Genomic DNA, 21,854 nt, shown 5'->3' with positions numbered 1-21,854 from the left:
CAGTCTCGGTCGTTGCGTCCTTGGGCAAGACACTTCACCCGTTGCCTACTGGTGATGGCCAGAAGGGCCGACGGTGCGATATGGCAGCCTCGCTTCTGCCAGTCTGCCCCAGGGCAGCTGTGGCTACAACTGTAGCTTGCCTCCACCAGTGTGTGTGTGTGTGTGAGTGGGTGGATGACTGGGTGTGTGAAGTGCTTTGGGGTCCCTAGGAGGGACTAGTAAAAGCGCTATACAAATACAGGCCATTTATTTTGTGATCTAGAAAGAGTAATATTTCAAACGTCGCCACTCTGCGTTCTTCTGCAACTTCCTCGTTTGAGTTTTGGACGAAATGCATTCTGGGTTTGGGTACAGTAGCTAGCGAGCTGATTGGAGACCAAAACAGCCAATCAGAATTTTTTGCATCCAAGTCTGTGGTTTTGTGGCACAAATATAACAGTGTACAGAAAGATTTGAACGTAGGGGCAGAAATGTTGAGAGCGCAAGCAACACATTGCGAGTGAAAATGTGGAAAATATGGATAATAGCAAACACTGAAATACATTTTTTGAACGCATCAATGAATTTTGTTGCCTCAAATTTAGCTTTTCTTCTCTCAAGATAAATTTCTTCTCAAAATGCAACACGTGTATCTGTAAATTCTTTTTAAATGCGCTCAGAATACTGGCACAAAAATAACGCCATAATTTTCCATTTCCTTTATTCAGAATCATGTATAATGAAAGGCTTTATTATATTTCCCATTCCTGTAGCCACACAGAGACGCTAATCTGCCAGTGTCAAAGCTAAGTAGTTTTCTGGAACTCCAAGTGATTACCTGATGACATCCTCACTTACCGACAACACCATCTCCACACTGCATGCAAATCCATCTTACCATGGTGGATTTGCATGCAGTGTGAATATTTTAAAACTTAGCACACCTAAAACAACCACAGAAGTTACAGGGAAGCCACAGAGTACACAACGCATCATATCAGGTAATTGTTCATTATAAATAATTATTTGAACATAAAAAAAAAAACATCTATTTCCATTAGTTCCTTTACTGGTAGCTACCAGTAAAGGAACTAATGGAAATAAATTATTATTTTTTTAATTGCAATTGTTACACCCCGGCCTAGGCAACCGGCGTGCAACGTATGAAAATAGAAATAAGAAAAAAAAAACACACGAGAAAAAAACTAAAGCTCTCCACCAAAATCCCAAAACGAAGGTGTCTCAAACGAAAATATTAACAAACCCATTCACAGCTATTTACAACAGACTATTTATTTACAACAAAACACCAAACTATTTACAACACGGGGGGAGATCGCGACCATGACCAACTGACACACAGGGCTTAAATACATAGAAGGAGCAATCAGGGAATGGACCACAGGAGGGAAACACAGCTGGGGCAAATTAGACCTGACGAGACAAGGAAACGTAACCTGAACACACTAAGATAACAACAGACCTTCAAAATAAAACAGGAAACACATGACAGTCACGCAAAAACAAAACACTGACAACACCGAAACGTAACATTTCCCCCCACCCAAAAATCAAACATGTAACCCCAAGTGAAATGTTTGATCAAAAGCGGATGAAGGCTGGTGGAGGCTGGAGCGGTCCCACAGACCCTCCAGCAGACGACGAAGGCTGGAGCGGTCCCTCGGACCCTCCAGCGAAGGCGGATGAAGGCCGGAGCGGTCCCACTGACCCTCCAGCAGACGACGAAGGCTGGAGCGGTCCCTCGGACCCTCCAGCGAAGGCGGATGAAGGTCGGAGCGGTCCCTCGGACCCTCCAGCGAAGGCGGATGAAGGCCGGAGCGGTCCCACTGACCCTCCAGCAGACGACGAAGGCTGGAGCGGTCCCTCGGACCCTCCAGCGAAGGCGGATGAAGGTCGGAGCGGTCCCACGGACCCTCCAGCAGACGACAAAGGCTGGGGCGGTCCTCGGACCCTCCCCCCAGCGAAGGCGGATGAAGGCAGACGAAGCTGATGGAGGCTGGAGCGGTCCCACTGACCCTCCAGCAGACGACGAAGGCTGGAGCGGTCCCTCGGACCCTCCAGCGAAGGCGAATGAAGGCTGGAGCGGTCCCACTGACCCTCCAGCGACGACAAAGGCTGGGGCGGTCCTCGGACCCCCCAGCGAAGGCAATCCCGGACGAGCCCCCATATGTTACACCCCGGCCTAGGCAACCGGCGTGCAACGTATGAAAATAGAAATAAGAAAAAAAACACACGAGAAAAAAACTAAAGCTCTCCACCAAAATCCCAAAACGAAGGTGTCTCAAACGAAAATATTAACAAACCCATTCACAGCTATTTACAACAGACTATTTATTTACAACAAAACACCAAACTATTTACAACACGGGGGGAGATCGCGACCATGACCAACTGACACACAGGGCTTAAATACATAGAAGGAGCAATCAGGGAATGGACCACAGGAGGGAAACACAGCTGGGGCAAATTAGACCTGACGAGACAAGGAAACGTAACCTGAACACACTAAGATAACAACAGACCTTCAAAATAAAACAGGAAACACATGACAGTCACGCAAAAACAAAACACTGACAACACCGAAACGTAACACAATCGTTATGTTTAGTTTTTTAATCAAACTGTGCTTGTGTTAATGTAAAGTTCAATTTGTGTTACAGACATAATTTGAATCTGCTAACTTGAACTTTCTCCTCTATTTTACAATCATGAACCATAAACCCATCTGTGGAGGTAAATCAACATTTTCTGCTTTAATTTTTGGCCACCTCAAAATTTTCATAAGAATTTAAAACTCTTATGATAGCGTATCTATGTATTCACAGTCTTTTCAGAGCTAATGACTTTATGTGTGAGTGAAAAGAGCAGAGACGTTTTCTTTCCCTACACATCCTGATAATTGTATCAGTAATAACTATGACCTATATATTGATGTGTGCTTAAGCGCTTTCAAATGGTGGAAATTTGGTTTGCAGTGAGGTTTTGACATAAACAAACTACCTGGATATCAGATAAAGGGAAGCAGGAAAACCTCTGAAATGTTATAAAATGCGCACAATGTGACTAATTTCACACAAAAATCAAATTTAAAAGTAAATTTAGGTTTTCCATAAATATTATATTTCAAATAGTTTAGTAAATACTCTTAAAATAATAGCAGCACGCTAACGCATTTTGTCCACTCTGTGTGCTTGTAAGGGTCTGACCCTTTCACTCCTTTGATTTTTTCCTCGTATCTTTTCTTTGACTTTTCATCAAGTCTGTCTTTGTACGGACCGGCATTGTTCTCCTTCGTTTTGTACATACCTTTTTGGGGGGGCAAAGAAAAAGCAAGAAGGTATTGGAACCGGAGAATGAACGTTTTACGGTGCTGCAAATGCTTGCATTTGATGCGGTACTTGGATTGTTTTGCCACAAGTTCCTGGCATGCAATGTACGAAAGCCACGTGGTCTGTCAATCTCTATAGGGAAGGGGTGTTTTTTCTTTTTCTTTTTTCACTCGCAAAGGAAGAGTGTTTGCTAGCGATGTCTGTAGAAAACGCAGTTTTTACCATTCTTCCCACTGTAAACACCACTGTTTTGTTCAGAAAAAAACATCACGTGTAGTTTTTATCATAACTCTGGTTTTACGTGGCCCATCGATACAATTCAAAAACTGGTATGTAGTTTGAAGTCCGCACTTTCGACCCAAGTTGAAATGGAGACTCTGAATCACTGTATCTTGTAGCTGTGTCGTCTTAAATTGGTCATGTGATTTTGACGTGCCGGCGCGTCCGGCGACCACAGAGGGTTAACTGAAGGCTTTTCAGGGAGTTTTTAGGACTTCCTGATAACAACGAATTACAGTAGTCCAGCCTAGAAGTAAAAATGCATGAACTGGTTTTTCATCATCACTCTGAGACAGGATATTTCTAATTTTAGAGATATTGTGCAAATGGAAAGAAAGCAGTCTTATATATTTGTTTAATATGTGCATTGAAGGACATATCCTGGTCAAAAATGACTCCAAGGTTCCTCTCAGTGTTACTGGAGGCCAAGGTAAAACCATCCAGAGAAAGAATCTGGTTAGATACCATATATCTAGATTCTCAGGGCTGAGTACAATAACCTCAGTTTTATCTGAATTTAGAAGCATAAAATTAGTGGCCATCCAGGTCTTTATATATTTCAGACATTCCTGCAGTTTAACTAATTGGTGTGTGTTATCTGACTCATCTAGCCCTTAAGAACCCAGACCTATTTCTACTTTCATGAAAATTACGGGGGTTGTAAGTTATATCAAATGAATCATATATAACACACACAGTTTTTTTTTGTAATAGCTCCACCCACTGCCCCAGATCTGAAATGTCACATATGCGTCACATTGGGCATACAAGGTACATTTGTTCCATATTTAGAAAGTAATTCTGTAAACACTTTCTTGCTTTTAAAAACAGAATTCTGTTCTGTGATGGGCGCTCCCTGTGTGATTTCCAAAGGATCAGGCTTGTGGCAACTTCTGCCTGGAAGCTTCTTTCTTTCAGTGGCTTTTGGACACCAAGTAGCTTGCAGTCACGATGGTAAATCAACCATGTGTTGACAACACCGAGCATGATGGTTTGCCAGAACAGGTAGAGATACCACCTCCGTGACTTCATGTGGTACTTGTACCTTGCAATGCAGGCGTCAAGCAGGTCAATACCCCCCATGAATGTGTTGTACTCCACAATGTGTGGCCTTTTGACCTCAACAAATGCCTTGCCCGATTTGCTCCAGCGACGGACTGTATCTTGAGGCTCAGTTGCACAATAGGATGAGATGAGGGTAACAGATTTGTTGTCATACCACTTCACAATAACCATGCTCTCCTCCTTAGTCACCCTGGCATCAACAGAGCCTCTGCCTCTCTGGGCAAGATTTTTTTCATCTTCAAGCTGACAACCTGCTAAGCGATTTCCACGAAGTGTTCCTACAAGGTAGATCTGTCGCTGAAGAAGTGTGAGCACAAGTGGGGCTGAGGAGAAGAAGTTATCAGCAAATCTTTGTAGTTTTGCTCAGCTGGCAGAGTTTCACACAACTTCACCACAACATCTCCTCCAATCCCAACTAAAGTCTTCTTCCCAGTACCACCTTGATAAACAACAAAATCATGGAGCATACCACAGGATGAGCACTGGGCCCAGATTTTCAATCCCCAGGGGTGGGGCTTTCCCTTCACATACTGCCTTCTTGGGCTGTGTGTCCCCTTGAAGGGTACCATTTGCTCATCAACAGAGTTGTACTCCTCTGGGACGATATCCAGGCATTGTTTGCGAAACATTTCAAACCATGGACGGATCTTCCAGCACTTGTCTTCTGCATCTCTGTGTAATAAATCTGTATTGTCAGTGAAATGTAGAGATCCCAACAGGGTTTGAAATCGGTTGCGGGACATGTTATCTGCTACCATAGGACACCTGGTGTCATTTTCCCAGTATGCTCGATTTCCAGGCATTTGGCATAGACCCATCCTCAGATAGAGACCAGTGAGTATTTCTAGTTCTTTAACAGTGGTATTTACATTTCTCAGATGGTTGGATTTTTGTACACTGTATAAATTTGTTTGTTCCATTAACAACAGCAGCATATCATCTGTGATAAAGTTTTTGAAGTACTCCAGTGGAGTGTGGATCTCATCTGGAGGTTTGGCACAGGGTCCCTTGAATGTGGTCTCAGGGGTTTCGAACGTTTTCTTTCTCTAGGATAATTTTTGTCCTTTGATAGCTGCCTTGGGCTGCCCAGTGTCCATATGGCTGTGGCTCTGTCTCTAAATCACTTGAATCACAACTGTCTGAATCACTGGATTCACTTGATTCATCACTCTCCACGTCTTTGTGGGGGATGTAATTAGGGTCTCCAGAATCTTTCACATCCCTCATGCTCACTCTCCTCTGCAGTGATAAACTCTAGCGCCTCTTGAACACTATATTTTTTCTTTTTATCCATTCTACCAAACAGTGAAAATGACAAAAAAAATGGGGGGTAACTGAAAAACGCCTCGACAAAGCTAAAGTAAAGTTCCATCACAAATTTAGGTAATTTAATAAATTAGTTATGCTTGAATTTAGTTAAATATGACTGAGAATTAACAACAAAGAATACATTTACTTAAAATAACTGAATGAGCTAAACTGACTAAGCAAATGATCAGTTTTTGTCTTTTTGTGACAAATATGTCACAGCATTCTTTTAAAGAAAATTTAGAGTTTAATGCCCGATGTGACATATTTGTCACAGCGATATTTAACAAACTGATTCTAGATCAAAATGTTTCAGAAATATTACCAAACTAGGTTACAAATGACCTATGACATCTTATCTAAAGTTTAGAATTGCTGAATGAGTAAAAGCTTACCTTTGCAAACAGAAAAGAAAGTTTTTAAAATTGGCATAGTGGTCTCATTAGCTAACCAGGTGGACCAAGACTTTGAAAATGGTGTCTTGAACACCCAGAGTGCCTCACTTGTCACATGACTGAACTAGTTTGTGCAGTAGACGTCACTTAGGGACTTTATTAGTTAAAAGTCAAAGTTAAACCATTATACATAGTTTTTCTCTAAGTGTAAAGGGGCAGTGACACCAGTGTCACTGTGGGTCCTTAAGGGCTAGACATGTATACATTGGATAAGCATGTAACACCAACGTGCAGGCTTTAATGCTATAATGTCATGTTAACTGTTTCTGAATCACTTAATGATTTTGCACGAGTGTAGTGTTAATGTATAATTGCAGAAAGCAAAATATTAAAATGTAATCTTACTTCATTTTCTTAATGTCAGATGCTCCGGTTAGACTAGCCTAATGACTGTCACTGGCTCTTTAAATCTCTTTTGGCACACCTATAACCAAATAAGTTTCAGTGTCTGCATAGTTTCTTTGCATAGTGTGTAAATCAAAAGACCTTCAGATTCACAGAAGGTTTCAGAAGCAAATCAAGTCATTGAACCGCATCAGGTACTTGTATATCTCTGAGTATAAATTATTTATAGATCAACCGTTAACTTTCTTTGCTTGTTGGTACTTGTTGCTGTACTGGTAGCAAAATATCTAAATGGTGTATGTGGTGTTGTATGCTGTAGTTGAGAAAACTGAGTATTAAGTTGCTGTTTTGCTTTTTTTTTTCTAGACTACTTCTTCTGAACCATGGGTCATAAAACTCTCATTTGTGCAGGTAAATCCAAACAGTAAAAACCTTTTTTGTGAAGTAATGATGAAAATAAAAAAGAGTTAACTATGAAATAAATCAAAGCAAACTTTTTAAAAATTTTGTTGCAAATTTAGTCTTATAAACTCATTAAAGAGGGGAAAAAAACACAAGATTTCATAAATGAAATAAATTTTTTATTTTTTATTTTTTTTAACTGAGAATAAAAAAACGGTTTCGTGGTAAAGAAGCTGAAAAACTGCATCGAATATCACTAGTGAAAATATTATGACTGAAAGCTTTTTGAAACTAACAATGATATGGGTCTATAAACATGTTGCAAAACCTAGAAACATCTTTTCAGGGTTGGAACAGTGGGTGACATCTGGTCACAGAGATTTTTATATTCATTGACTCATTTGTATTGCTTTACATGCAAGTCCACAGTATCATAGAAACTCAATAACAATGGTAGAGTTTAGCTTGGTGATACAATACGCTACCAAACTTTTGAAACAAACAGTGAGCTTGGTCTATAAACACTGAAATTTTGCAAACTTCATCTTTTCGGAGTTTTAAGAAGCAATTGCTATCACAGTCACAGAGATCTTTTCATCCAGTGACTCATTTGCATCATTTTACATACAATTCCCATAGTGTCATTGAAACTCCACAAGAATAATAGAGTTTAACTGTGTTATGACAGAGTACAGTGCAATCTAAGGAGTTTGGAAAGAGTCTGGACTTCTTTAAGTTTCTTGACGATGTTTCATCTATCATCTGAGAAGCTTCTACCATTCTGAGAAGAATTGGTGGAGTGTCCCAGATTTTAAGCCCTATTGGAAGTGTCCCTGACAGGGTCGTGGACCAACTATTGATAAATGCCAAATCACACGAGCCAAGATTTGAAAACGGTATTTAGAGAACTCTAAACACCCCCCATTAAAAAGACATGCCAAGAGACCAAATGTGATATGATTCTCTGCATTTATAACAAATCTAACACCAAGGTTTTTGCAAGCCTAAATAAAAAAACAGTATAAAACAATTTATAGGAAATGTTAAGCTTGCTCAGTTAATTGGTGTCATCGACATCAAAGGAGAGTTATTGTGTGTAATTGTTATAGAAAGATTTAGGCGTCCTGTACAAATGGGGAAGAAAGAAGAAGAAAAAAAATGGATGGTAAATTATTATGTCAATGTTAGGATTTTTGTAACTTTCCATTTTACAATACATTAGATATGAACAATTCTTTTTATTATTCATGTTTACTACCTCCTGCATCATTGAATAATGAATTACTTAGGAATTTAGTTAGGTGATTCAAAGCCTATATGTCAAGATATGTGTTCAGTTTTAAATTAATTAATTATCATACATGTGTAAAACAATTGTTACTCTTTTTACTCTTTCTGTAACTTCATAGAAAATAACAAAAAAGATGATATATTTATACATTCAGTTTGGATATATCATCAACTGAATATGGCAATATTCAGTAGATGAGTGCTAGTCATTCTTCTTTGGTTTGCAGGAATTTTCATAATGCATTTGATGACCACCACCAGACCTGCACTGCTTTCAGCAGGGTCCAATATAACAGGTAAACAAGCATGCACTGCAGTAGCTCAGTCAGTGTTTTGTTTAGTTTTTTCATCCATCCATCCAGCCAGCCAGCCAGCCAGCCATCCATTTTCTTCTGCTTGTCCGGGGGCCGGGTTGTGGGGACAGCAGCCCAAGCAGAGAAGCCCAGATCTCCCTGTCCCCAACCACCTCCTCCAGCTTGTCCGGGGGAACACCAAGGCGTTCCCAAGCAAGCCGAGAGATATAATCTCTCCAGCGTGTCCTGGGTCTGCCCCGGGGCCTCCTCCCTGTGGGACATGCCCGGAACACCTCATCCAGGAGGCGCCTAGGAGGCTTTCTTGTCAAGTGCCCGAACCACCTCAACTGGCTCCTTTCGATGTGAAGGAGCAGCGGCTCTACTCTGGGCCCCTCCTGAAAGGTCGAACTTCTTACCCTATCTCTAAGGGAGATGCAAGCCACCCTTTGGAGGAAACCCATTTCCACTGCTTGCATCCGCGATCTTGTTCTTTTGGTCACTACTCACAGCTTGTGACCATAGGTGAGGGTAGGGACGTAGATCGACTGGTAAATTGAGAGTTTCATCTTTACACTCAGCCCTGTCTTCACCACAACAGACTGGTACAGTGTCTGCATCACGGCGGCCACAGCACCAATCCGTCTGTCGATCTCCCACCCCCTTCTCCCATCACTTGTGAACAAGACCCAGAGGTACTTAAACTCCTCCACTTGGGACAGGAACTCGTCCTTGACCCGGAGTGGGCACTGGCGGGGCACTGGCGGAGCACCCACCAGGAACGAGTCTGGCCTGTTCCACACTCGTGTGTGGGAGGAGTTTGGAGAGGCCATGGAAAAAGACTTTCGTACTGCCTCAAAGAGATTCTGGCAAATAGTCAGGCAACTCAGGAGGGGAAAGCGATGCTCTACCTGCACTGTGTATTTTGCAGGTGGAGTGCTGCTGACTTTGAGTGAGAAAATTTTCGGGCGCTGGAAGGAATACTTCAAGGACCTCCTTAATCCCACTGACACATCTTCCGTGGAGGAAGCAGAGTCTGGGGATGAAGGGGATGACCCACCAATCTTTGGGGGCGAGGTCACTGAAGTAGTTAAGCAACTTCTTGGTTGCAGAGCCCCTGGGGTGGATGAGTTCCGCCCCAAGTTCCTTAATGCTCTAGATGTTGTAGGGCTGTCTTGGTTGACACTCCTCTACAGTGTTGCGTGGAAATCAGGGGCAGTACCCCTTGATTGGCAGACCGGGTTGGTGGTTCCCATCTTTAAAGGGAAGCCCAGCTATTAAGACATTCTTGCGCTAAAATATGTACTGTGCTTTCAATAACACATATGTGGTATTAAAATACACCAAATGTTTTCCTTTTAAGCATATTTTACATAAAACCGATTTACCAGTAGGTAAATCGTTGTTATTTACTTCTCAATGCACTCTGGGTAACCTTTCCAGTTGGAACCAGAGCAACCCGAGAGAGAGAATGAAAATAGTCAACTGCACTTAGTTTAGATGAAGATGAAAACAATCCGTCACACGAGGACGAGAGAGTGAGGGAAAATTACTGGTGTCTATGCGGCTACTGCTTGCCAATGACAACGGCGACTGAGAAGGTTTGTTGTAAAGCACCAAAACTTTTTGAAGCCGTATGTCTTAATCCAGATGTTCTTTGGGCAGCCCTTGTTAGCCTCCATGACCAGTATCCAGTCTTTAAGTGATAACGTGATGAATCCTGTTTCAGGGCCCTAAGTATTCTCATTTAATAAGAGTGTTGTGTTTTCAACATATTTTAATGCTTTGTATCTTGTTCGATTTAATCTCAACAAGCCCCTAAAAACAGTCAGTGATCACTGTCGGCTTCTCACAGTTTTTATTACTGCTAATCATTTTAAAGCTCAGTTTTTAAACCCTTACGATGTAACTACACAATAGCTTGTCGCGCTAGCGATCACGTAGCACATCATTATATACCAGCTTTCCCAACTTCAGTAACCCTACAAACGTCGCTGCTTTTTACTTTCCTGCCATCATTTATGTTGGAAGTGATAGCAGAGCTGTACATTTTAATTTGTTTAATAAATCTCTCAGTCAGAGCATGGTATTTTATATTTAGATGGAAGCTAGCGAGCTAACTCCCTGCTAACTTCTAACTCATGGATGCCTGGATGTTACACTTAATTAACAATCAAACTTAATTGTTACACCTGGCAGAGCAGCCACACTGACCAGTTTATTACAAATTAACAATTTTAGACAGTTTTAGAACTGTCAGCAATGCTGCAGCGATCATTTGACTTTTGCAGCAGAGTTTGGGCCCAGGCATGGCTAATAATGTCAGACTCAAATACCGGATAGTGCGGGTCTACCAAGTCGTCACCAGGTCACTAATAGGCAAGTTAATTAATACGGTTGCTACACTATAAAAAACAAAACAGGTTAGCTGAATGAGAGCACCTATACAGCCGACAACCAATACACGTCATCGTCCCAGAATACGTTGTGTGCGAAAAAACATGGCCTCTCCCATGGCTCCAAAATAGTTTTAAACAACAAACATTTAATGAATAACAAAGAAATTGTAGTTATTCTCAAGTATGTTTTTATGTAGGGGACATAATTTGTAACATATATAGAGTAACTTGTCATAATAGTCGTGGTTTGCTTTAAGAAAGGGGACCGGAGGGTGTGTTCCAACTACAGGGGAATCACACTCCTCAGCCTCTCTGGGAAAGTCTATGCCAGGGTGCTGGAGAGGAGAGTCTGCCTGTTAGTTTTTTCAAATACATTTTTATATTTTTTTGAGCAATGATAAACCCAGCTGGATTTTACTAAAATGGAGGAGATTTTTTGGTGATTGTAATGACAGTGCATTGTCATACTTAAAGGGAAAACTAAAAGTAGACAAAAGTAGAAAGATCAGCTTAATCTAATAATTTCCAGTTTTTTGTTTTGTTTTTGTTTTTCAAGCCAAGAGGACACTGTTGGGTTTCGAGCCATATCTGAACTGAATTCTTGGCCAGCATTTATTGCAGATCTGTTTCTGACTGAATATTCCTGAGACCTTGACGTGTTTATCAGATTTACCAACCAATTAATATTTTAAAGTTGCAGACGTTTTTCATCTCTTAAAACCAGCTTGTTTCTTAAATTCCTTATTTCATGTTTCTTGATTTCACGAGACAGATAATTCATTGGAACAAACTCACTGAATAAAAAAGTATTTTAGAATAAAACAGTTATGAGATGGGAAACAAAATATATTTTTGGTTGGTAGGTTTAACTTGAGTAATCAGATGTGTATTTATGCATGAGAAAGTTGATGCTCTTTGGTGATGCAGTTTGTCTGTTTTTAATTGAAGAAAGAAAGGCTAATCTGCTGGTTTTTTTAAGTGCTTCAGCAGTATCACTTCATCAATAAATCCCTGACCTGGTATGAGGCTCAGAGCTTCTGCAGATTAAAGTACACCGACTTAGCAACCATAAATAACATGGATGATGAAAACCAGCTGATCAACACACTGGACGTGACATCGTCATGGATTGGACTTTACAATGGACAGACCAACAGGTGGCTTTGGTCTGATGGCAGCGGTGTAACGAGCTTCACCCAGTGGAGCCCTGGTGAACCAAACAACTCTGGAGGGGTTGAGGCATGTGGACAGATGAATGATAACGGCCTCTGGAATGACGCGCCATGTGGATTTGCCATGGCTTATGTGTGTTATGAAAGTGAGTAAATGACACAGTGATCTTTAAAGCAAATGTAAACTGATGCAATTACATACAGTGATTAAGTTGAAATAAAACCTTCAGGATTTTGATATGAATTATTTAATGGTGAAGATAAATATAAATTTATATTTCTTATATCTAAAACAAAGAAAGAAAAATCATTAGCTGGGTAGCACACAAAATGACAGCCCAGGTGTGATTCTTTTAAATGTGTGCACATATATGAATCAATAACAATAACAATGGTTTAAGGCATTTTTTTTTATATTAGTTTTTTGTCACTAGCCACACTATGGCCCTCCTAAATGTTAATCTGGCTCTAAAAATCTTACCTGATTTCTACTTTTCTTGGAAGAAAAAAGATGTCTAACTTCCTTTTATTCCTCTCTCCTTGTATGTTTTTAGTTCAGCAGGATGGCAGCAAGAAGTATGTGGTTTACACACAGGGACAAACCTGGCCAAACAGTCAAGATCTGTGCAGGCAGAAGCACACTGATCTGGCATGTGTGCATACAGCACAGGAAAATTTAGCGATTGCTGCAGTTACAAACGCAGTGTGGTTCGGTCTGTTTAAAGATTCCTGGTACTGGTCAGATGGAACAAAGACCTCCTTCAGGTACTGGAAAAGAGGCGGAAGTTATAGTGGAAACTGTGTTTCTGTGGAAGCATCACAGCAGGGACGCTGGATACCAGCTGACTGTAACCAGAAAGCAACATTCATGTGTCAAGGAGGTAAGTTCCTGAAATACACAAGTAATAAGTCATTTCTTGGAAAAAGTGTGATGTCAAAACTCGGATAGAAAAATAATAATATTCATAATAAGGATCGCAATCAACACAACGCTCAGATGAACCAAAACAACTTTCTTCTTCCTTTCCTGGATGTAAGAGCATTCATCAAGACAGTCTAAATAATGGCTGAGATTATATTTCTGTGTTTGTATTCTGCAGGTCTCAAGCTAAAGAAGATGGTCATAAAGATGAAGGTGCAGTCTGATGTGGATCTCACTGACTCTACTACTTCCAGCCTATTCCTACAGAAGGTACAAACATAGCTTCAAGGGTCCACCAGGGGAAACTGGTTATACTGCAAGAGTTCATAAAATTACAGTAAACAGAACATCAACCAAAAACTACCTACAGAAAAAAATAATACCAGTATGCAAAAAGTCTTGAGTAGAGTCAAAAATATAAAAAGAGTAATATTTTCAGTGAAGCACACCTGAAACACTTTGTTATTTATGACATCATGAACTCATCCCTGAGGTCTAGCAAGACTGTCAATTCTATTTTTATACATAATACATTATGGTCTGTGTGCATTTGTTTTTGAAAGTAATAGAAACTAAATAAAAATATTTAAATTCAACACTTAAGTATCTCCTCAAAGTCCAACTGATGATTCAATTCAATTCAATTCAATTTTATTTATATAGCACCAAATCACAACAAAAGTCGCCTCAAGGCGCTTCATAGGTACAGAGAAAAACCCAACAATCATATGACCCCCTATGAGCAAGCACTTTGGCGACAGTGGGAAGGAAAAACAGGAAGAAACCTCCGGCAGAACCAGGCTCAGGGAGGGGCGGGGCCATCTGCTGCGACCGGTTGGGGTGAGAGAAGGAAGACAGGATAAAAGACATGCTGTGGAAGAGAGACAGAGATTAATAACAGATATGATTCAATGCAGAGAGGTCTGTTAAAACATAGTGAGTGAGAAAGGTGACTGGAAAGGAAAAACTCAATGCATCATGGGAATCCCCCGGCAGCCTATGTCTATTGCAGCATAACTAAGGGAGGATTCAGGGTCACCTGGTCCAGCCCTAACTATATGCTTTAGCAAAAAGGAAAGTTTTAAGCTTAATCTTAAAAGTAGAGATAGTGTCTGTCTCCTGAATCCAAACTGGAACTGATTTAAAAATGGTTTAATTATTATAGTTATCTTAATGTTACACAGAGAGGTATGAAGCTGTGTGCTAAATCTGGAGAGTATGTCAAACAATTCTTTTCTTTGATTGTATTTTTCTTTTAGTTGGAAACAATCCTGAGAGATCAAGGGGTGACTGATATCCAACTTAAATATAAACGTGTATTTCAACCTCAGTTGAAGACCACTGAGAACACGGGTACGAGAGGCCTCCGTACAGGGAGCATCTATCATGCTAACCTTAATTCAAAACATACCAATCATTTTGTGCAAAGTAATTTAGTAAAAGAACAAACAAACAATCAGTGAAAAGGTTTTTTTCCTCTCTTTACAGGATGCTGAGTGCAGAAGTGCCAATGTCGTTTTACTGCAACATTAGTGGTTATAGTGGTTTGTAGAGCTGATGGATGGAAACAGATTATTTAAAGATTGTTGCGTTCCCCAGCAAATTTATTTACCCTATACTTGTGTAGTTCATAACAGCTGATGTATATTCTAACCTAAGTTATTAAGTAAATTAAACTTTTACTTACTTTAAGAGTGTAATTAAAACAGTAGATCTTGTCCTCATTTTCCCCCTAAGGTTTTTGGTCATAATATTGTAACTATGGGTGGGAAGAAGAACCTATGCAATATAACATTAAATATTGTAATAATATGAACTCAAAATCAAAGTGCTAATAATAGATGCAAATCACTTTCAAGCTTTGAAAACTTTGCATTACAGTGCTTTGGACATGGCATCTAAGTACTTTATTTTGAGAAGACTTTAAATTTTTAAAAAACAATTGTGTGAAGAAAATTTTTTTCTGCTTCTTTCAGTCAGTAGAAAAAACCCCAAACATATTTATAGCTGCAACCAGACTGCTCCATTACTTTGTAGTGACTCTCATGTTTTCATTTGGTCACCATATTGTTATAAGATAGCCATCTCTCCTAATCTGTGTTTATGGAGGCATGTGTTCTGTCTACAATAAAATAACTCTCTGAATGTTGAACCTTCTTATCCAGTGTTTTTCTGTTGTATTTATCCCCCCTTGCCTCACAGCACAGGTCTGAGAGAGATCATTTTTAAAACTAACAGTCTGAGATCACCCGGACAGGTAGAATCTCAGCCATGATAAAACCTTTCCCATAACTCTGGTAAGATGTTCTAGTCTATACCAAAAAAATACAGTCATCCACAGTGGCTTCATGTGTCTGGCCCGTCGGTGTGTGGGAGCTGAGTCTTCAGTCCTGCAGAGAATCCGGTTGTTCAGTGATGACGCGACGAATCCTACTTCCGGGTCTAAAGTAGTCTGCGTTTAATATGGCTTTTGTGTTGTTAACATGTTTAATGTTATGTATTTTCTTCTATTTGATCTCAAAAAGCTCCTAAAACAGTCAGTGATCCCTGTTGACCTCCCTCTGCTTTTATTACCACTAATCATTTATTTAAGCTCAGTTTTTAAAACCTTAGGATGTAACTACAGCCCAGCTAGGGTTGCCAACCGTTCCTTAAAATACGGAATCGTCCCGTATTTCGAAACAAAAGTACATGTCCTGTATTGAGCTAATAAGGGACGCACTTTGTTCCGTAATACAGTGAGAATCAAAAGTAGTCTATAAATTTTTATGGAATTAACGCTTTGTTTGAAAACATAATTCCCAGCCCCTCTCCTGCTTTGTGACCAATGAGCTGACAGCACACTTATGACAATTCGAGTATGACAATTCAGATTACCGCTCATCTCATTGGTCGAGGAATGGTCGCTTGCGGAGAAAATACCGGAAGACAACAGATGACCACAACAACAAGCATGGCCAACAGGGAAACAAACGCCGACACTGCGGTGCAAGTCTCGGACGTCAGTACACCTAAAGCTGGGCAGACACTGTGCGATTTTTTCAGTCACGTTATTCAGCTCCTGCTCAAACTGCACGATTGACTTGCAGGGGTTAGAAGTTCGTAGGTCACGTAGCTCTGATGCGACCTGAGTGCTCACACTGTGCCAACATAAAATGAAGGTTATAACAGAAAATCTGTCGCGCTCTCTCTCGCTCTCTGTCTTTCACTCACACAGACACACCACCACCATCAACTTTGTTAAATTGCTAATGAAAAACATTGATCAGGCAGCTGTGATTGAGCAGCAGTGTAAATCCAACTATTTTCACGGTTGTTGTGGTCGTGATAATTTTGTGATGCCACATGGAAAAGGCTCGGATGAGCTTTCCAAAGTTCTACAAGTTGTGCCTCCATCGCTTGTGTCCAGATCACACGCTGCACAGCCGTGCTGCTCCGTCTTTTTCACCGACGTTTACGTGTTTGCGCGTGAGCAGTGTGAGCGCCTGTGGTGACACCATCACGAGCGATTGATGATCGGGAGCTGGTCGTGAGGTGTTAATCGCTTCTCGTTACCCCACGTACACTACACGACGCACGATGAAGGCCAAAATCGGTCCGATCACTCAAAAATCGGCTCAAAATGGGCCTAAAACCGCACAGTGTGAGCCCAGCATTAGAGCAGCAATGTTTGTTTCCCTCAGAGAAAGGGAAGAATGGGAAAAGGAAAACACCTGGCTGGAAAAAGTTAATATGGGCATGTGCAGTGAATATCAGCGCTATGTGGCCAGAAGTGTGATAATATAACTTATTTTGTGTAATAAACAACTGCAAGGATAGATGATTACAACAAATAGATGACTAATACATAAAAGTAATACATAGATGAATAATGATGATGAGCTATGATGCGTAATCATGGGAACAAGTGGGTTTACAAACAGGAGCAGCTGATTACTATTAGAATTGTACTAAATGCACTAAATGTGCACTGTTACAAGAATATTTTTCTTTCTATTGTTTTCTATTATTTTAAGTTAAGCAGGACAGAGTTCTTTTAAAGAAAGATTTACTTATATTCTCAAAAGTTAAGCATGACAGGCTTCTGTTTAAGAAAGAGACCTGTTTTACTGTGTTAATGTTGTCATTTTGAGCTAAAAATAAATGGCTAAATGATCATTTGTTTCACATGTGTTCATATCACAAAGAATAGAATATGCATCTGCTTAAATCAACTTCAAGTCAAATGGTTAAAAAAATAATTTCACACACAAAAAAAGAGCTAGAAAATTCACCACACTGGGAAGGGTGAAGACAACTGGGTCGCCCGGCCCTGGCCACGAGGTGTCCCTTATTTATTTTTCAGGGAGTTGGCAACCCTAAGCCCAGCCCATGCAGCAGTATATGAATGACTAACCTCGTATTGTGGATGGATTATCTCAGTTGTTCTCCTGGCTGAAGTTTGGTCCTTTTACAGCATCCTGCCATGCGATTACATTTGTTCCTGACCACCCAGAACACTCACGTTAACTTTTATTGAGTGGAAAAAAAGTTAGCTTGTTTATATTATGCTAACATAGCTGTGTCGCTAGCGGTCACGTAGCACATCATTATATACCAGCTAGCCCAACTTCAGTAACCCTACAAACGTCACTGCTGTTTAGTTTTCTGTCTTCATTTATGCTGGAAGTGATAGCAGAGCTGTACGTTTTAATTTGTTTCCAAAACCCCGCAGTCAGGACATGCTATATTGTATTTAGATAGAAGCTAGCGAGCTAACTTCCTGCTAACTTCTAACTCCGTTAAATGTCATAAATTCCGTTTTCATGGATGCCTGGATGTTAAACTCAATTGTTACACCTGGTAGAGCAGAACGCTGATCATTTTATTAAAGATGAAAGACTTTAGACAGTTTTTCAACTCTCAGTAATGCCCATAGTGATCGTTTGATATATGGACCTGCAGCGGAGTTTAGGCCCAGACATGGCTAGTGACGTCAGACTGAACAACCGGATACATACAGGAAGAGGTGGAACTTCATTTTTATGGGCACACAATCGGCCAATCACATGCAAAGACTGAGATCACACCATTATGTGAAAGAAGGGCAGACGTTCTGAAGACGGTGGTACAGGCCAGGTATGCAGAGAGACGGGGAGCCGCATTTAAATGCAAGCGTGTCAGAAAAAGTAACAAGTGAACACATAAAATGAGCAGCATCTGACTACATTTCACTGATGTTGGAGACTGCAAAGCTGAATGCAGGATTTATAAAATTAGGAGATGGATAATGTGATACGCATTTTTATTTTTTAGCCATTTTCCATTGTGGAGAATAAAAGGTTTCAAACTTTTCCAGGCTTTAAACCTCATACGTTCTCCCTATTAGCAGTGAATGCATAAAAACAAGGCTTTTATGAAAACACTGAATGAAAAATTTCTTCTTGAAAAAGACTAAATGTACAGTTCAGTATTGAATATTACATAAAATAAACTATGTACAAAGTGTCTTTAAATGGCAGAGATGCAGAAATGTGTGCATGTAACACAGAGATATTGCTCGTGTCTGCGTGCATAAATGAGTCACTGGCCTGAATGTGGCATGAAGCCATTTATAATTCTTACTCAATTTGATCTGCTGCTCACCACAAACAAGCAAGTAGAAAAAGTTTTTGGACTTTTATTTATATTTTCACAGGTTTTACACTTTTTCCTACTGATAAAAACCTCCCGTATGATCATTCATACTACACAAAGTAATTATGAAATAAACAATTAACTTGTAGAACCAAAATGTTCCCGGTATTTGAGGCAAGAGGGAGTATGTTATGTTATGTGAAGGTGCAGCCAGAGCTCTGTTCTTGTTGTGTTTCTGGGTGTAAAATAAAGGACTTCACATTTAACTTTAACTTGTGATCTCCTCATAAAAAATCTGCCTAACATGTCTCTGCAGCAGCAGGAGACAATAAACATGTGACAGTATGTTGTGGTCAGATCTTCTTGCTTTGTCTGTGTAAAAGGAAGGAAGCAAAAACTTATAAAAAGTGTTTGTGGTCTTCACAGCTCTTTGGTATCTGCTATGCTGCTGCTTCACTCGCTGTCTTTACAGAAAGTTGTAGAAGTTTTCAGACGTGTCACTGCTGGATGTGAGGATGGGAGCCACTTTGCTCTGTGAGCTGGGCCTATTCTGTGAGTACATCACTGACTCCTATTGTTTGATTCATACTGATCCATAAACATGTTTTAGTAAGAAGAACAGAGCATCAGTCGTTTGTACCATTTCAGGTCATGTGATCAGAGGACTCATGTTTGTTACCAACATGTTTGTTTGTAGACTGGATTAGATTTTAGTGGACTGACTTAGATCAGAGTGGAGCTGGTTTAGTTTATCTAAGAAAGGTTTGTTTAGTTTGATAATGTCTGAAGTCTCTGTCTTTATTGTAGTGCTCTGTACACTCCTCTGCACTGGACACACTCAAGGTGACTGAACAGTTTTCACTTTTTTTTTTTTACTTCTTTTTATTCATTTAGTAAAGATTCATCTTAGCCTACTGCATCAGTTTTAAGCACTTTCTGGTTTTGCTCATTTTTGCAACACATTTATATTTTTTATGAACATGTTGTTGCTTCTTGACTAAATAAAATGTTTCAATGTTTCAGATTGTTAACGATGTGGTTGTGTTGGATTCTAGATGCTGTGCTAACGATTGAACCCAACTGGTCCAGTTTTTTCATTGGGGAGTTCATTGTCTTCAAATGTGACATGAATGAAGGAAAAGACACTGACTGGAAATATATAATCAAGAAGGATGGTCAAGAATTTATCCGCTACAGTGATTACAAAAACCACAGATTAAAATGTACAATTACAGGTCACAGTGGTGAATATCAGTGCTCTGGTCACAGGACGAGCAACAGTTATACAAAGAACAGTAATACTGTCTCTATAACTGTATTAGGTAAGTCCTCAGTGACCAACAGCATAAATTTATGATCCTGTACATTTAAATGTTGTCACATCAGAGGTAATGAGCAGACCCAAACTCTTCCAAATAAAGACAGTGAGTTTATTTACAGTGATAAATAGTGACAAAATAATATGCAAATCCCAGTGTTGTGCCAAAAAGTGGTTGTTTTTCAAGTATCTTTATAACTCTGTGTTATTGTGCTTACATTATAACCAATCCGGTCCTTTATGTCCACTTCGTCAGGCAGGACAATGGAAAAACAGTTATATTCTGTTTATTTAGAGATATACACCCTGCCTCTGTTACCATGTTGAGAAAGACAGCAAAAAATCAAAGAGCAGAAAATATGATGAAGAAGAATTTTGAAGATTTTCCTGCAAGTAGCAGGTTTTAGTCGAATTTCCCAGAGGAACCCACCCGAGGGATTAATAAAGTTCTATCTTATCTCTTATCTGTTTTATGACATTAACACATGCTTCTTTTTTTTTAATGTATGGATCTGTTTTTCTTTAATTTTTATAACAGCAGATAAACCCAGGGCCACACTGACAGCAGGAACAACAATCATACCAGTAGGGGGCAGTGTGACACTGACCTGCTCTGTGCAGAGCTCTGATGGATGGAAATATGAGTGGTTCAGACGAACCCAAAGAATCTCTGAACTTCAAATCAGAGATCAACAAAACAGAGATATCAGAGTATCTCAAGGAGGAATCTACAGCTGCAGAGGAACAAGAGGAAACCCAGCTTACTACACTGATAGAAGTGATGATGTCACCATTGAGAAAACCTGTGAGTTTAGTATGAAATATACATTCACTCATGATTATCAAATGATGCTAAGGTTCCTCTGTTGATTTCATGTTTCTATTTTTTATCTTAACTGTTAATATGTTTGAACAGTTTCCAATAAAGTTGTTGTAAAACAACAACCCAACTGGCCTCAGATATTCAGAGGTGAGACGATCACTCTGACATGTGAGGTGCAGGAAGGAGGTGAAACCACCGAGTGGGAATATAAATGGAGAGGACCCAGGACACCCACACAGTGGACACACAATAATGATGTGACATTCAGAGTTTCTGAGTCCAGCAGTGGAGACTACATGTGTAAGAGTCGACGCAGAGATGACTCATATTCTTCAACAGAGTGGAGTGAAGCCTTCACATTGTCAGCATCAAGTAAGTCATGTTTGTTGTGTGAGCCCAGGATGAATTCAATGGTCTACAAAGGATGTTACATTGTTACATTGTTACAAAGAGCTACAGCTGATAGTAGCTCATTGTTGGCAGTTTGTCACCACTTTGTCTCCTGAACTTTCAGCTGGTATAGGGACAGCAATGCTGACCTGCTGCTCCATAACCTGAGTACAATAATGATATAAATAATGATAAAAAAAAAAAGTTTTTTGTAAGTAGGGAGGCAGATTTGGTTTGTGTGTGTGCATGTGTGTGTATACATGTTTAGACATCTTTGTAAAGACAAAAAATTGGCATGCTACTATATTTGTGGGGACCAAGAGTCCATTGTGGGGACAAAATGCTCGTCCCTGCAAGTTTGAAGGTATTTCTAAGACTCAAAATGTGGTTTTAGTGTCAGGGTTACAATTAGGTTATGGTTAGGTTTAGGCTAAGGTTCAGGATTAGGCCT

General features: G+C 40.0%; 1 protein-coding gene across 1 annotated transcript in view; it reads left to right on the top strand.

Annotated features, from left to right (window-relative positions):
• Positions 1 to 21,571, top strand: part of LOC308408232 (Fc receptor-like protein 4) — a gene marked incomplete at both ends in the record, with an annotated part of 207,681 nt that extends 186,110 nt beyond the window's left edge. The window contains 3 exons of the mRNA XM_080900403.1: positions 20,729 to 20,995; positions 21,107 to 21,385; positions 21,528 to 21,571. Of these exons, the coding sequence (XP_080756529.1) occupies positions 20,729 to 20,995; positions 21,107 to 21,385; positions 21,528 to 21,571 (590 nt within the window). The remainder of the gene's footprint in view (positions 1 to 20,728; positions 20,996 to 21,106; positions 21,386 to 21,527) is intronic.
• Positions 21,572 to 21,854: the final 283 nt, after the last annotated feature.

The sequence above is a fragment of the Rhamphochromis sp. 'chilingali' genome (assembly GCF_963969265.1).
Source record: "Rhamphochromis sp. 'chilingali' genome assembly, chromosome: 1".
Classification (NCBI taxonomy): Eukaryota; Metazoa; Chordata; class Actinopteri; order Cichliformes; family Cichlidae; genus Rhamphochromis; species Rhamphochromis sp. 'chilingali'.
This window is presented reverse-complemented; position numbering and strand designations above follow the sequence as displayed.